This window comes from Fundulus heteroclitus, chromosome 24, assembly GCF_011125445.2.
Source record: "Fundulus heteroclitus isolate FHET01 chromosome 24, MU-UCD_Fhet_4.1, whole genome shotgun sequence".
NCBI classification, from domain to species: Eukaryota; Metazoa; Chordata; class Actinopteri; order Cyprinodontiformes; family Fundulidae; genus Fundulus; species Fundulus heteroclitus.
In genome coordinates, this window is record NC_046384.1 from 19,496,533 (window position 1) to 19,512,336 (window position 15,804).

Sequence of the window (15,804 nt, forward strand, 5' to 3'; positions counted from 1 at the left end):
CCCACCGTGCCCACCTACTACTCTGCACCTTTTTCGAACCCACCCGTGGGATTAAAATAACGACGGAAAAGAAGAGGAAGGAAAAGAGGGACGCCCGCCGCCGGGGGGAGACGTGCCTCAGAGGGGAGCGGTAAGCAGGTGGATGCTGGAGTGATGGGGTTGCCTCAGGTGGGAGGGAAGAGGAGGGATTATCATCCTTCCACCTGCTGGATTATCAACTCCTCTCATGCTGCGTTCACTTCCTTTTGGAAACAGGAAGTTTCTGCTGGTTTATGACACACTGTCGCGGGATTTCAGTTTTACACTTCATTCAAGCGTATGGGTTTCTCTTGATGAATTAATGCAGGCTACTTTATATCAGTCCTCTAAAGGAAAAATAATAAATACTGCTTACCTACCGATGATGAAAACAAGATATTCCAAAAAAAGTAAAAAACAAAGCAACTGGACTTGTTTTCCGTATTTTTCAACTACGGAAAACAAGTGTAGTTGCTTTGCTTTTTACTTTTTTTGGCATGACCATGACCTGGATGACAGAGAATCTTCACCAGCAAAACAAGATATCCCTGTTTTTGTACATAGAGTGATCACAGTTGTGAAAGTGTGTTTTTCCTTTCTTTTAAATTATGTCTACTTTTTTAATGTCTTTAAATCTTTGCATTGCTGAAGCCCAGGTATTTAGATACAAATCGTGTATTTTTGTGCAAACATTTGCAAAATACACGTTTTTGACTTTTTGCACACCCTTTTAAGCCATATGCCAAAAATAGCATGTGCTTTAAACATTTTCTACTCACATTTATACTTTGACCTAACCTTATGAGTCTACATACTGATTGCAACTGTTTTTACTGGCTTCAAGGAGCCTCGCAGAAAGCCTTCTCAAACTGCAGTGTGTGTGTGTGTGTGTGTGTGTGTGTGTGTTGTGTGTGTGTGGTGTGTGTGTGTGTGGTGTGTGTGTGTGTGAATACATGATGGTGAGAAGCTAATCGGCCGACTGAGGGATTGCGATAAGCGACGGCTCTCATTGTGAGTATTTCGGCGTGCAAGCGGCAATCGAAGAGTTAACCGTTTGGGACACTTTAGGACAAAGAGCTCTGATCCATCGAAAGCGTGCGCCAGCCTGGACAATATCCATCTGGCAGCTTCTCTATTGTCCGCCCCGGCCGGTGGCATTTCATCTCATCAACACATAATGTACATCTACACATGCTGCTGTGAGACTGGCGTGCCAAACGCTGTCACTCACCTGGTCGTATGCTGGCTGAGAGAAGCACTGAAGTACAGGGATTTGGGGAAACTCGGTATGCGTGTCCCTGGTTAGCTTTAATAGGCGCCATCTGACTTTTGACACAAAAGACTGATGTGTTCAGAACACGTTTTCAGTCATTCGGTACCTTTCACAGAACTATCTTCCTCTTCCTGTTGGCTGTGACCAGCTTCCCTGTCCCTGCTTTAGAGCAATCTTCCCGACAGCATGATGCTGCCACTCCCGTGTTTTGTGGTCCAGGGTCTATGTTGCGTTTAAGGTCTTTTCCCCCCACACATGGCATTAGCATGTAAGCTAAAAGACTGGTCTCGTTTGACCTACTCATCTTCTCCCATGTTTGGCGCATCCTCTCCTGAAAGCCAAACTGAAAGCAGAGCAGGCTTCCTTTCAGCATTTCTTCTTGCCACTCTTCTCCCGTAAAACGCCAGATTGGGGGGGGGGGGGGGGGAGTGCTCGTACTAATGGTTCCCTGTCAACAGAACCCGTGCGAAACCTGAAGCTGTGGATCTCGCAGCTCCTCCAGAGTTACCTCTTGGTCATATTTCTCTGATTAACAAACGCTTGTCAGTTTAGGGTGGCTGGCCTTGTGTGGGCAAAGTTCTTTCCACTTTGAACGCTGAAAAGAGGCTCAATGAAAATGCTCACAGCTCAGTGCTGTCTTTAACCCTCTCCACAACCATCTCTCCTGAATTGGTTGGCTGTGGGGGCTCCCTCTGGTCCTTCAGAATGGTTAGTTTACTAATGTCCTCTAAAGCCAACGCAACCCACCCAACAGGACTCCGGTTACTAACTAGGCTCAGTAACGACTGCCGAATTGCAAGACTTTTCTGATATATCATCTCAGAAGAAACAGTTGAGAATCCCTAAATCGTTTTGCCTCAGATCGATGGTTTTACGTGGCAAATTGTGGAAAAGTTCAAGGGCTGTGGAATTTTTGCAAGGCACTGTACTTCTTATGAGGCTCCCCTCAATTAATTAAAAGTTATGTCATAAGCCATTCCCATCATTTTGAGATGATATTTTAGTCGCTTTACGCTACAGAGGGGCTACTTGCGTGTTTGTGTGCGTACGTATCTCTGGAAAACATTTGCCCCCCTCAGCATTCCTGGGATGTGATGAGTCCGGCATTCAACAGGGACACCCTGTTATCCACTCATTCACTCCCCACAGATGGCGGGCCTTTGTCCCCCTCACCTGCCTGTCCCTGCAGTGGACACACATCACACTGTTATAGAGGGGCATTTCAAGCTAAAATACTATTTTGCTATGCTGATAATCATGATTATTATTAGAAACCAACCCCTCATCCAATACTATGTACACAAGTGGGAAAAAAACAGCATTAGGGTTAGTATTAATAATCAATATTAATAATCAGCGTATTAGAATAATCGCATTCGGGATGGACAAACTTTTTCTACAGGGGAAAATACTTTTATTGCTGGAATTGACATTTAAGGGGATAAATATTTATAAAAGTTATGAATATTTGTTATACGTGGTGGCAACTAAAGTGTAATAATGGCGTTCATGAAACAACTGGAAAAAAATGTTTTAAAGCAAACTGGAAAAGAGCTTTTTTTTGTATGTGTGACCAAGGGATAGAGCCGGGGCAAATAATAAAGGGACAACCAAGGGTAAAAAAAAAGTAAATCATCTTCCACTTGTCAAGAAGAAATGACCCCAGATGTAGCTCAATCTGCTGAAAATACCTTATTTGATGATCCACAGGTTCCACCCCGAGTAGTTGCTCGCGTTCACTAGCTCACCAGCCAGACCCCTAGAATAAGAAATTTCTCAAATGGGACCTGTGTGACAACATGAGTAGGTTAAATTACTTTAAAAAAGCAACGTATCACACCTCGATCTGAAGAAATTCAGATGAGAAACAAAGTCATTGATGTTTAACAATCTGGTAAGGGTTACATAGTCAGTTCTAAGGCTGGGGACTGCAGTAAATCGAGAATCCATAAATAGAGGAAGCATGCCAGTTTCGTGAACCAACAAAATTACTCCAAGAGCGGCTCAACAACTCAGTTGAGGTCATTGTTCATGAGTCAACAAGGAAAATCCTGTCTTAAAAATCCCAAAGAATTTGGTCAAAATATTACATGGACTGATGCGACAAAAGTGTTAAATGTAGCGTAACACTAACCCAGACTTGCTGTAACAGATGAAACACAGAATGTCGGGACATAAGTTCGTGACCCGCGTACGCAGTGTGACAGTGATCCAAACCACAAGCCTGTCAAAAGTCCCGACTCATATCCAGCTGAGATGTTTGGCATAGCCACAGGCAGAAATACCTCCACAGCGATGTAAAAGACTTGTTTACTCCAACGCATACACTTAATGGCAGTTTTTTTTTGGCATCCTGACCAGATGCCCGAGCCACCTCAACTGGCTCCTCTCGATGTGGAGGAGCAGGGGCTCTACTCTGAGTCCTCCCTGGATGACTGAGCTCCTCACCCTATCTCTAAGAGAGCCCAGACACACTACGGAGAAAACTCATTTCGTCCGCTTGTATCCGGGATCTCATTCTTTCGGTCACGACCCTTGACCATAGATGAGGGTAGGAACGTAGATCGACCGGTAAATCGAGAGCTTCGCCTTTTGGCTCAGCTCTCTCTTCACCACAACGGATCGGTACAGCGCCCGCTTCACAGCAGACGCCGCACCAATCCGCCCTGTCCATCTCCCGCTCCATCTTCCCCTCATTCGTGAACAAAACCCCAAGATTCTTGAACTCCTCCCCAACGTGCAGGCATCGAGGTGCACCCCTCGAAGGACCTATATCTTCAACATCATCTTCAATAATTATTTATTTATTGGTCAAAATGTGTTCTGCAGGCTTGTAATTCATTGCCAGGGTGTGCTGTGAGATCACCAGTCTTTCATCTTCCACCAGGCTAGAAAATTAATTGAAGCATGGCTGACTGGAGCTTTCTAGGGCGGCTGTTGGAGAATGCTCAAGAACACTCCACTGTGATTGGAAAGGTAACTAACCATTTACATCCCCGAGTCACGTCGCCCGTTTCTCATTCTTCGGCAAATTCCAACCCCATCCCCTTCGCCTTTTAACAGCACCGATTTAATTAAAAAGGTTATTATGGGTGGGTCCAGAATATTTCACACATTTTGCTTTTGACTTAAACCAAACACTAAGAAACCACATTATTTAATCATCGCTGACCTGCCGGAGCTAAAATGCTGAAGGTGACTTTGTAAGTTAAGATGATTGTTAACTTAGCATCTTTTCCAATGCTGTACAAGGATCATAACATGCTAAGTGCAGTAGATGTCTGATTATGACTAAGAAGACATTATCTCTGCATCAAGGATAAGATTTCCATCCCAAGGCAACAGTGCCTCGGACGTCTTTGGCTAACTGTTGCTTTGTAATCGTTTCATCTGCCTTTTCCAGGTTTGGCTTACTGTCCTGTTCATTTTCCGCATCCTGGTGCTTGGCGCCGCTGCTGAAGAGGTCTGGGGTGACGAGCAGTCAGACTTCACCTGCAACACCCAGCAGCCCGGTTGCGAGAACGTCTGCTATGACGAGGCCTTCCCCATCTCCCATATCCGCTTCTGGGTGCTGCAGATCATCTTTGTTTCAACGCCCACTCTCATCTACCTCGGCCATGTGCTGCACATCGTGCGCATGGAGGAGAAGAGACGGGAAAGGGAGGAGGACCTCCGAAAAGCTGTACGTCATCAGGAGGACCATGACCCTTTCTATCTTAATGGCGTCGGTGATGGAGGGGGAGGAGGTGGCAGAAAGGAGAAACCGCCAATCCGGGACGAGCACGGGAAGATCCGGATCCGCGGGGCCCTACTGAGGACCTATATCTTCAACATCATCTTCAAGACCCTGTTTGAGGTGGGCTTCATCTTGGGGCAGTACTTCCTCTACGGCTTTCACCTCAAGCCACTCTACAAATGTGGCCGCTGGCCCTGCCCCAACACTGTGGACTGCTTCATCTCCAGGTCAGAGTATAGTTCCTCTTCAGTACAGTTAAGCACGTCTTACATGCGCCGTTTCTATAAATAGCCGAAACCAAATCTCACAGACGCTTTATAAAAAGACCCAGAAACATATTGTCATTGGCTGAAAAGAAATCAGATTCAGCTTTCCTATTTTAGGTCAGTTAGGATTAACCTGACTCCGCCAGATGGATTTGCTCAGCATATCCATCTGGAAACCTTCCATTGAAGTAATTTTGGGAAGGGGCGAAAATACTGGTTAGCTGATTGGCCTATGTTGGTGATAGACGGGCCAAATAAACCAATCAGATCAACGAAGCATATGACGTACTCATCAACATGCTTCGTCGTCGCTCTGTTACGAGCAACAACGAAAACACAACCACAAGCCAAGCTACTCTTGCTGCTGCAGGTAAAGGCTCGTTAGCTCAGCAAAGAAATACTCTCTAATTCCAATAAAACTTGCTTGATAGCCACGCTAACGCTAGTTTCATCGGCTGAAGCCGCCATGTTCTTTAGACTGAACTGTCGCGCTTCTCGTTGCGTCACACCTCAACCCGCCTCAAAGCCAACGCTGATTGGATGTTCGTTTGGTGAACTGCTCCAAATTTTCTTTAACAGAAAGTAGCCAGACTGATCTGCGAGTGAAACCTTGAAAGCTCGCAAGATCAGGATGGTCTTACGAGGCTAAGTTAGGATGACCAAGTCCATGTATATATTTTCTAAATACCGTAATAAGCTACTGACAGGGTAATTCACAACATTTATCACTGCAGACCTGAACTGATAATATTTTTGGCCGGCGGATGGATCGTCTCAAACCAGTCACCACGCCCTCCGTCCAGGTGACTGGGGACACGGCCGAGTCCATCACCAAGGCAGAGCTGCTTAAACCTTCCTATCATCAGGGCTCTCGGTCCCTGACATACATAGCCAGTTTGTCAAGGCTGAAACATCTCTTCAATGCTGTACGAAGGGTTTGGAAACAGCTGAGGAGTGGCAGACCATGGTGGCCCCTGAGAGAGATCAGACTAAAACAGCCTCCTTCAGGCTGTTAAGATTGACGCTTGAAAGATTGTCAAACCTGAGATTTAAGAGGGATAGTGTGACTTTTTTCCTAGCTCGGGAAAAGTGCATCAGGTCTTTACCCCTACATAGCCGCTGATGAGACGTTCATGGGAGTATTGTGAATCTGAGAAAGGCTTATGACTGTGTCCCTCAAGGCATATTGACAGGTGGTGCTACAATTATAGGGTGCCGGAGATGCTTTTCAGGGCTATCCAGCAAGAGATGCTGCTGAATTTTGAGTGCAAACTCTAGCTTTTGTTTTTTGTGCAGGTTCCAAATTCACTTCATATCACCAAGAATGTTTGTGGTGCGCAAGGACAGGATCTCAGTCTGGAGTCTCTGAGAGGAGGGTGTCTAGTTCAACGAGTCTCGTCTTTGCTTTTTGAAGATGATGTGGGCGTCCTCAGTGCAAGACCCCCAGTATGCAGTGGAGTGGTTCTCAGCCAAGTGGGAAAAACGCAGGGTGCGGTTTTGCATTAACCAACTAAAAGGGCGGTCATGAAAAAGTGGATGTTGTAGCAAAAGCTCTGGATGGGGAAGGAAAAGCCTAATTAGCATTTATTAAAACATCTGCACTATTCGGGGTCATTGTTCTGGCTGAAAAAAGAAACACTCAACAAAAATCCTCACACTGCCGGTTGTAATTTCTGTTGCCTTTCATTTTCTTTTAAACATTGAACTCTATGTTTTTGTTTTCTTGCACTAGGCCTACCGAAAAGACAATCTTCATCATTTTCATGCTGGTGGTAGGGTGTGTCTCTTTGGTCCTCAACCTACTTGAGATCTACCACCTGGGCTGGAAGAAAGTTAAGCACGGAGTCTTGAAGGACTTCGCCCCTGACAGCCTGTCACTCAACGAGCCTGGAGACACGGAGACGATTCCTGAACAGACCTCACCCCCAGGGCTCGAGCGTTTGCCAGTCTGCTCTAATGTGTGTGCGGCGAGGGGCGAAGCAGCTGAAGGAGGAACTTACAGTCCAACTGGAGCCTCCCACACGGTGATCTCCTTAAACCCGGACATGGCTACCGTACCTTTGTCTGAAGAACTTAATGTAGATGGTGCTTTCCACCAAAGCGACTTCCTGATGGAGTCGACGCCTGCTTCTGTCTACAGTGAGAGTGAAGAGAGCCATGGCCACCTTGTGGAGATGCGGCAGAATTGGAGAAACATGGCTTTGGAGCTTCAAAATCTAAACGAGGAAGATTCCTCCAAATATCCCCTTCCTCGTCCTTCTCCGTACCCTTCTACCCCTTCCTCCTCCTCCTCCTCCCAGGAGGAGGCGGCGCGTCTGGAAGAGAAGCGACGCTCCATGTTTCCAACGCTTCCTCGCAACACACCTCTTTCTCCGCTCGCGCCTGAGGAGAGCGCACTCGCCGCTGCGCCTAGCATCGAATCACACGACGACTTCACGGTGATAACAAGGGCGGAGATGCATCAGCCTCCCGCTGCGGCAGGGACGGATTTCAGGAGGCAGGGAAGCAAGAGCAGCTGTGCCCGAGCTCGCCCCGACGATCTGGCCGTGTAGCTAAAATGTACACACTCGCACATTTACAAAACGTTGCACATGTGCTTCTCCCTTACCCATACACACACAAAACCAAACTACAGTACGTTCTGCAGCTTAAATCTAGCTTATTTCATTCAGGAAGCGAAGGAGGGTCATTAAAAAACACCATGTATGAGAGGAACGTTGGAACATTGATAGCATTCTCATGTCTGTGTGTAAACTATAGAGATTTGGTTCAATATCATTGGAAATATCCAAAATTTTCCACTGTAAAGCTTAGAAGTACAGTGAAAAGAAGTTCCCGAACATATATGTTGTTTTATCTTTTGTCTTTTTTGTGTTCCAAACACAAACCAAAGTCTTAAATTAGATTTGTTGTTACTTGTTGTAGTTATCTAGCGTGTCTTCTGATTCTGAGAAATCAGGAAAGAATTCAGAAAAGCATGCTGGTAGTCATCAAGCACAGTTAAATTTTTTTTTATTTTGTTTAAGTGGGTTTCTGCTAAGGGGTTATAACCATAGATCAGTGGAATCCTTTTTTTAACTAGCGGGCCAAAATAAATAAAGTTTTCTTATTATACTGTCAAATTTTAAATATGTCAAGGAGTTGATGCAAACTCGATTTCATAAATCTTTAAACAGTGGACAAATTTTCATTGGATGGTTCTTACATAGAAGCTCACAGTATGGTCAAGTGTCTCCGCGTTGCAACCAATAGGGAGCTCCATACGCTGCCATGTGGTACACTGATGAACCATGAGCAGCAAACTCCCATTTGATATGATTCAATTCAATATACTCATTCAGTACCTTGATTCAAAGGTGAATCAGGATGAAAACAGTTTCTCAATAAAATCCTTGTTTTCTAATTCCAGTACAAGATTGTAAAGCTTATGAAGAATCTAATGGACAAGAATGTGCTTAGCGCCCATTCAGTACCTCACCACCAAGCAAAACAAAAGCTTAACCTTTAAAAGAGGAGTCTGTGAGATAAAAAAAAAGATGATATATTGGCAGATATTGTAGCAAATCAAAACGGTGCACATACAATTGCAAACTGGTTAGTACAGTATTTAACCCACATGTCATTACAATGAGTGGTTTCTTCAGGAATATTGGCTGAATTATTTGGATGAATTTTAATGGTCTGGATTACTAAGATTTAAAAAAAAGGATACTAGTCATATTGCTCTTTTGCAAATTAATGCCTTTAAATTTTTGGTCGTATTGTACCGAACATTTTGAAGAGTCACTTTGTACCTGCCCAAGCGATATTTAGTACCAGTTATGGCAACCAACAACTTTAATGCACCATGAGTCTATGTAAAGGTGTACTGCTGTCTTGTGTCCTGTAAAGCAGTTTTGGACATGGGACTCCAACAAATAATCCACCGGCAGGAGGTCGCTTATGATTCTTTTATCTTGATCATCATAATCTGTACTGTTTTATCAGAGGCAACTGTCCCAAATGAGAGTTAGAAGTTCCCCCGAAAATTTTGTGCAATATATAATGAAGTCCTTTTTCTGTTTTACTATACAAGCGCCACACATATATAGTACTATATAGCCCCTGCTGGCGAAACATGCTCCTTTAGTGTTTCAATCCATAGCATCGTGAGAAAAAGATCGTATTTGTGTGTAATAGCACTGTAATAGCAATGCACAAACCTGACAGACTTTGCAAGCAGTAAGCACTCAAATATTAAACTCATGACCAATCCATTTGACAAACGCCTGTATTAAGCAGATCTGGCCAAAGCTATGTGAAACAAAATACATAAAATATCAAAGCTTTTACATTTCCTAATTTTTATAGTTTTTTTTTTTAGTTTAATTTTTTTAAAACTCTAAACACATAACACAAATATTGCACTGCAACACTTTAATTATTTTATTTGCTTCAGTGTGTTTTAGTGCACACAGGAAACACACACACACAAAAAAACTGAACTTCAGCCATGTGTAGTTTTATCAAATGTAGCAACAGTTGAAGATTGTGTGGCGAAAAGGATTGCTGGATGGTGTGCCCGAGGCAATGAGTGAAGCGCTGATGTTGGGGGTTGTTTCATTCAAATAAACGGAGATGTATACTTTAGTGTCCATCATATGTCCCTCTTTACTCTTCTATTAGATAGCTGTTATGGGCAAGTTAGTTTAACAAACCCTGTTTTGCAGGTTATATGTTTCAAACTGGGTGGGTACTGTTTTGGACTCCAATTTATTATGAGTTTTCTAAGCCCATCAATTGCAAACATGATGGCAAATTAAAAGGTTTATAAAATTGGTTTGCATGAACAGTTTTGACATTGTTTGACCTAAAGTGTAACAGAAACAAAAGTCTCCCTCAAGGACTTTTTTGTTAAATAAAACAAAATCTAAACAAGATAAAGTTGTAGTTGAGAAGTCTTGTTTCCCCAGCTCTTAAGATCTCCGTTTATGCTAAATTGAAATTTGGGCTTACAAAGCAATATTTTCAACATTTCTCCGGGCTGAATAAGGACAATTACTGAGAGAGTTATTACCAGCAAGTAAGATATTTTCAGCTTCAACAAATCTGAGACTGCTATTGTAGTAAATAGCCAAACATGGTTATCTAACTTTGAGCGAAATGCAAATAGTTTCCATCTCAAAAAACGAGGATTGGATGAAGAGCCTGGCAGTTTTACTCTATAGACTTTGTTCCTGTTGAACTTTTTGAAGAAACTGGAAGAAGGATAAATATTTGTCAAATATAATGTAATATTGCAGACATTACAACATAGGCCCCAAAAAATGCATCATACATCTTGAGTAAAAACATGGCCAGCACAAACTCAAGTAGATTCTGATTCTGTTGTTGGTGGGGGAGGATTACAGCTGAGCTGACTAGTAACCTTTGGATCTTGGTGCAGCAGTTCTAATGTTATATAAATGAAGAGGTTTGCACTTTTATTTCGTTTTTTTTTTTTTTTTTATGATGACGCAACTGATCGGTCCTTTGCTCTGTTGAAAAATTTCTGTATTTGTGTTTTGCTATGATGCAGCCTGCTGTTTCAATGAAGAGAGGGGTTCACCTGTGTTACACTGGAAAGACGGGGAAAGAAATTAGGCAATCCCACCCTGAGACAAAGGCACTAGGCTTTTCAGGCTATGCATGTATCTGGGCGTGTGTGTTCAGGTCCCTTGATCTTGTTTTAATGTTTACAAAATGAGATCGCTGCAGTTACATCAGGGTTAACTATAAAAAGTGTATAAATATGTACATATATAATGAAAAGTAATGCTTTTATGTATCACAGCTACATTTTAACATAGCTTGTCTCTGATTAAGCTGCAATACAGACTTTCACCAAAAAAAAAAAAAAAAATTTTTTTCTGGGATTGACAAAGCACACTTCAGTTTTCAAAGTGATGAAAGTATTAGGAGTAAATTAAGGAGAGCTAAAGCCTTATTTTTATTTATCATCTTTGCAATTTTTAGTTTTGCAGCTTGAATAGAAGATAAAACTTGATAATTTTTAATGATTGCAGTGTGTTACCAAACTATTGAGTCTCCTTGAAGTGTTCTGTATGAGAGGGTTCTCAGTTAGATTTCTAGATGAACAGAAGAATATAAAGCAATATGAGCTAAAGAAAATTCTGTTTAGATACTTTGCCAAAGTATGTGTTGTTTTTTTCCCTTTGTTTTGTTAACTCCTGCCAAAAAAAAAAGCTAAAAAGAAAAATAAAAGAAACAGGATTGTAGTGTATGTTCTCTTCCCTTGTGAATAACCAAGATCCCAAAAGGCTCAAATTAAGACAATTTACTGGTAGTTTATTTCTTGGAGAGGGTTTTCATGGGTGCTGGCTATTTTACCATTTGGTACCATTATAGTTTTGGTCTTTATGGACCAGACATTTTTGGGTATGAAATGGAGCTGTATGCCACAGGACATTTCATACAAACCAGGCATCAATTTGTATCTGTCAAGAGACAAAATATCCATGAAAGCAGCAGAAAGTTTGGCTAAAGAGTAAAGATTTTACATTTGAACAGTTGAACATGGGAATAAGTAATAATACATTGGCCAACCAAGAGAACAGTAGTGATACAACTGAGGATGTCAGGAGAAAAGTCTGAGAGCAGTAATTTGGAAACTTAACACACCGGCATCCTACTGAGGGATTTAAAAGCACCCACGCTTCCTGTTAGTCGCCACAGTGGCAAGAGACCATTTCTGACGACGCCATTCAAAAAACATTTAACTCTGGCTGCATTTAGGGTAGATGTCGTAATTTATGGTGTAGTTCTGACCCACATTGTTACTCTGACTTGCACAGACATGAGTACCCCAGTTCCTCCCAAAAGAATAACCAAAATAGCTACTTTATGTTAGCAAACCATGCAGTGATTGTGCATAATTAGCACTTTTCTCCACATGTCTGTGTTTTACTTATGTTTACCTGTAACGCCGTGATGTAGCTCTCAAAAACTTATTGTCATGTCACCTAAACTCCAAAAGTCCATCTGCAGTTGGTTTTCCCACATTTATTTTGGTACGACAAAGTCAATTTAAGCTAATGCCACACAGGTTTTAGATGAAAGGCAAGTTAAAATGCTAAAAAAATAAAATAAAACAGACTGCATCTACGGTCAAACACCATCTTCCTTTTTGTTCACACACAGGTGGACTTCCACCTGAAGATAATTACCGTGACTAAAATTGTAATAGAAAAAGTATTTCTATTACCTTAAAAAAAGAATAGACAGGAAGATTATAAATCTATATTTGTAGGTTAATGCCTCCACAAATATTTGCCCTTAACAAAGGTTCTAATGTAGTTAGCTAGCTAGTTAAGACAGCAGCAGCTAATTGCTGTGACTTTACCTTGCAATTTTTTTACAAATAGGCTAGTTTGTTCAGTATTGCAGCTCCAGTCCTTTGCACCATAAAAAACCCTAATCCCTAAAAATCATCTGTAATCTTTAATTTAGACATTTTTCGACATTATTTTCAGCATTGCTGCGTCTGCTGTTTTTTCTGCCACAGATTTTTATATAACGTATTTGTATATTCATTTTTACACACTCCCTGCTTACAGATTTCATGCCAGTTCATCACAGATTTAATAGTTAGGCTTTTGTATCAAAAGCATTTGTAAAATAGATTAGCAGAGATTACCGTATGCTGAAATAAACTTGTGCCTTGCATTTTACCCTAATTAAAAAGATGGTAAATGGCCTGTACTTGTATAGCGCCTAATCAAGTCCAACGACCCCAAAACGCTGTACACTACATTCAGTCATTCACACATATTGACACCCTGACGGCGATACATTGTAGCCACAGCTGCCTTGGGGCAGACACACAGAGGGGAGGCTGCCATACAGCAGCACCACCGAGCACTACAGGCAAAAAATATATTAATTCTAGGCATGCCATTTAATATAATTGCAATTATGATTGATTACAACCAACTGTTCATGTCTTCTGCTTTCAAAAATGTGTTGAGATTATCGAAAATCATCTTTTTAAATGGTTAAAAATAGTAAACAAGGATCATAATAGTTAAAATCGTCATAGAACAAAATCAGTGAAGTTAGGTGCTATTCTGTAGTTATGGTGAGGATCATATATTGTATAGCAGCTAGTTAAACAGCTGAAATCATTTTTAAGTTTATCAATAGTTTAGTAAAAATCACTGATAATACAAAGCCAAATATCCAACTGTTTAAATGAATAGTTCACATCTTGTTATGGTTGCATCTATTTTTTTCCTATTAAATACATAAACCATTTCAAACCACAACAACGGGTGATATCAACGCGACTCTAATTTTGCACATTGGGGATTTCTTTAGTTACTAAAACTCATTTTGTAAAAGCAGAACTATTACAAACTGTATGTTTCTGTTTTAGGTCTTTGTGCCGTTTTGTTTACACATCTTTGACTAAGCTAAGATTGTAAATTAACAGTATCAACACAATGGGAAGGATGACCTTATTCTTTACTTAGCTCCAATAAGTACAATACCAAAAATGTTGACCAAATAAATATGTTTATATTAGTCATACTTCCAGTTTTAAACGATTGGTAAATCCTGGAGTAAGACAATTCTCTATAAGACATAATGTTGAACTTGAAAAACATGTTGAAAATGTGTTGATTAGCAAAGTTTATTTTACTTATTTCTTGTGGTGAAATGTTCAGTTTGAACCTGTAATAGTTTTCATATGTAAATTAATATTTAAATAGGTATAAAGTTCAGAAAGTAGAATAGATCCTATTGTTCATTCATGGAAATAATAATAATAATTAAAACAAACAAAAAGCATGTTCCTGAATGGACAAGAGATGAAACCCCAGTGGCCATGTCCTGGACATGGATTGAAAGACTTGTGCCCACGCTAGCTCTTACACCATAGATGTGCCTTGAATTATCCTCAGATGAAAAGATTTGGAAACTGCTTCCATAGCTCTCTAACGTGTAGGTTCCCTTGCTTCTATTCATTTTAAAGAACCGCCGCTTGTTACCAAACAGACTGAAAAATGCCTTGTCTTTTGAAGCAAAGTGCCTATTGGCTGAACATTTTATTAGAGAACATGTTGATGTAAATGTTAATTTACCTCAAATGTTGACAGACTTGTTTCTGAATAAAAATATTTTGTACCATTCCTATTGTTTCTGTGTTATTTTTAGAATCAAGATAAAACTATGCACCCACATAAGTCACAAAATATAAAAGGATTAAAAAAACTTCACATTTATACATCATATTTGGTATTCCATATAATAGAAATGCTATTATTGTGAATGGATCTGCCATCCATGTATACACTGACCACGGTTTTACAATAAGATAAAAATTTAACAATAATACCCTCGTATAAGATAAATTCATTGCTTCACGGTTTTGTTACCCCGGCTTTTCTCCTATTCCAGCAGGGAACTTGGGAATACCGAGCAAACCTTTCTTGTTTTACTTCAATCAGGATTGCCCAAACTATTTTGACTTGCTAAATGGAAGAATGAGAGAATTCTTAGTTTTCAGATATTGGGGATTTTTTTAAAATCTTACAAGCAATAGATAATTAGCAAATGAGATTAAAGTTGCTGGTCTGCCATCCTATAACCACTCCAGTGTCAAATGTTCTTGATGGATAATGCCAACTGCATTTATGAACCTTTAAACTGTCCTCCTGTTTGCATTAGATTATCTAATTAATTGGTGGCTGTCTGATGGATGGCGACTTTGACACGCTGCCATGGTTTAATGGAATGATCCAGAAGGTTCTCTGCCGTGCTCATGGCTCTACGATATATTAAAGGGGGAAAAAAAGGTCCTGATTAAAATTTAGCTCTTTAAATTTAAAGATTATCACTTGAACAGAGAAGCTACTTTCTTCTTCCCCTTGGCCTGTATCTTATTCATAATGATTAAACCTGCCATTTGTGGGCAGTGCTAATCCTATTTCCACCTTTGGGATACACAAAACAATGACAAAAAATGAGCACAAACATTTGCAACTATAGTGAACCACACTGCATGTTAAATAACCAAAGTAGCATTCACTTGTAGAAGAATTTGACCATTTTAAACTGAAATGTCCAATCTGGATATTTATTAAAGGAAACGGGGGGGATTAGTAAAAGTACCGGCTATAATTTAAAACTACTTTCTCCCCGGATTAGATAGTTAAAGTAAAAACAATAAATTTCTACAAAGAACATCTGCATGTTCCGTTTTATTAGTAGACTTCATGTTTTATGCAGGAAGGTGATCATTGGCGAACGTTTATTTAACTTTCCCATGTCAATAGTCACTGACCTGGGCGTATGAACCTAATGCAAATATGACGGCTTAAAGGCTCGTAAATCCGCATTTAGCATAAGGTTTCATGACGTTTAGGATTGGAGTTGTTTTAAGATGTAGACGTCTGCTTTGATCTTGGGCCATCAGCTAATCTGGATTTATCCTAAATAAAGACGTCAAAGGCATTATCTCCTACAGGTAA

General features: G+C 40.8%; 1 protein-coding gene across 1 annotated transcript; it reads left to right on the top strand.

Annotated features, from left to right (window-relative positions):
- The first annotated feature begins 93 nt into the window (after positions 1-93).
- LOC105935470 (gap junction alpha-3 protein) lies at positions 94-8,079 on the top strand. The gene is made up of 4 exons (XM_036128145.1): positions 94-130; positions 4,179-4,267; positions 4,695-5,254; positions 7,026-8,079. The coding sequence occupies exons 2-4, from the start codon at positions 4,199-4,201 to the stop codon at positions 7,843-7,845; spliced, it is 1,449 nt and encodes a 482-aa protein (XP_035984038.1). The 5' UTR covers positions 94-130; positions 4,179-4,198; the 3' UTR covers positions 7,846-8,079.
- Positions 8,080-15,804: the final 7,725 nt, after the last annotated feature.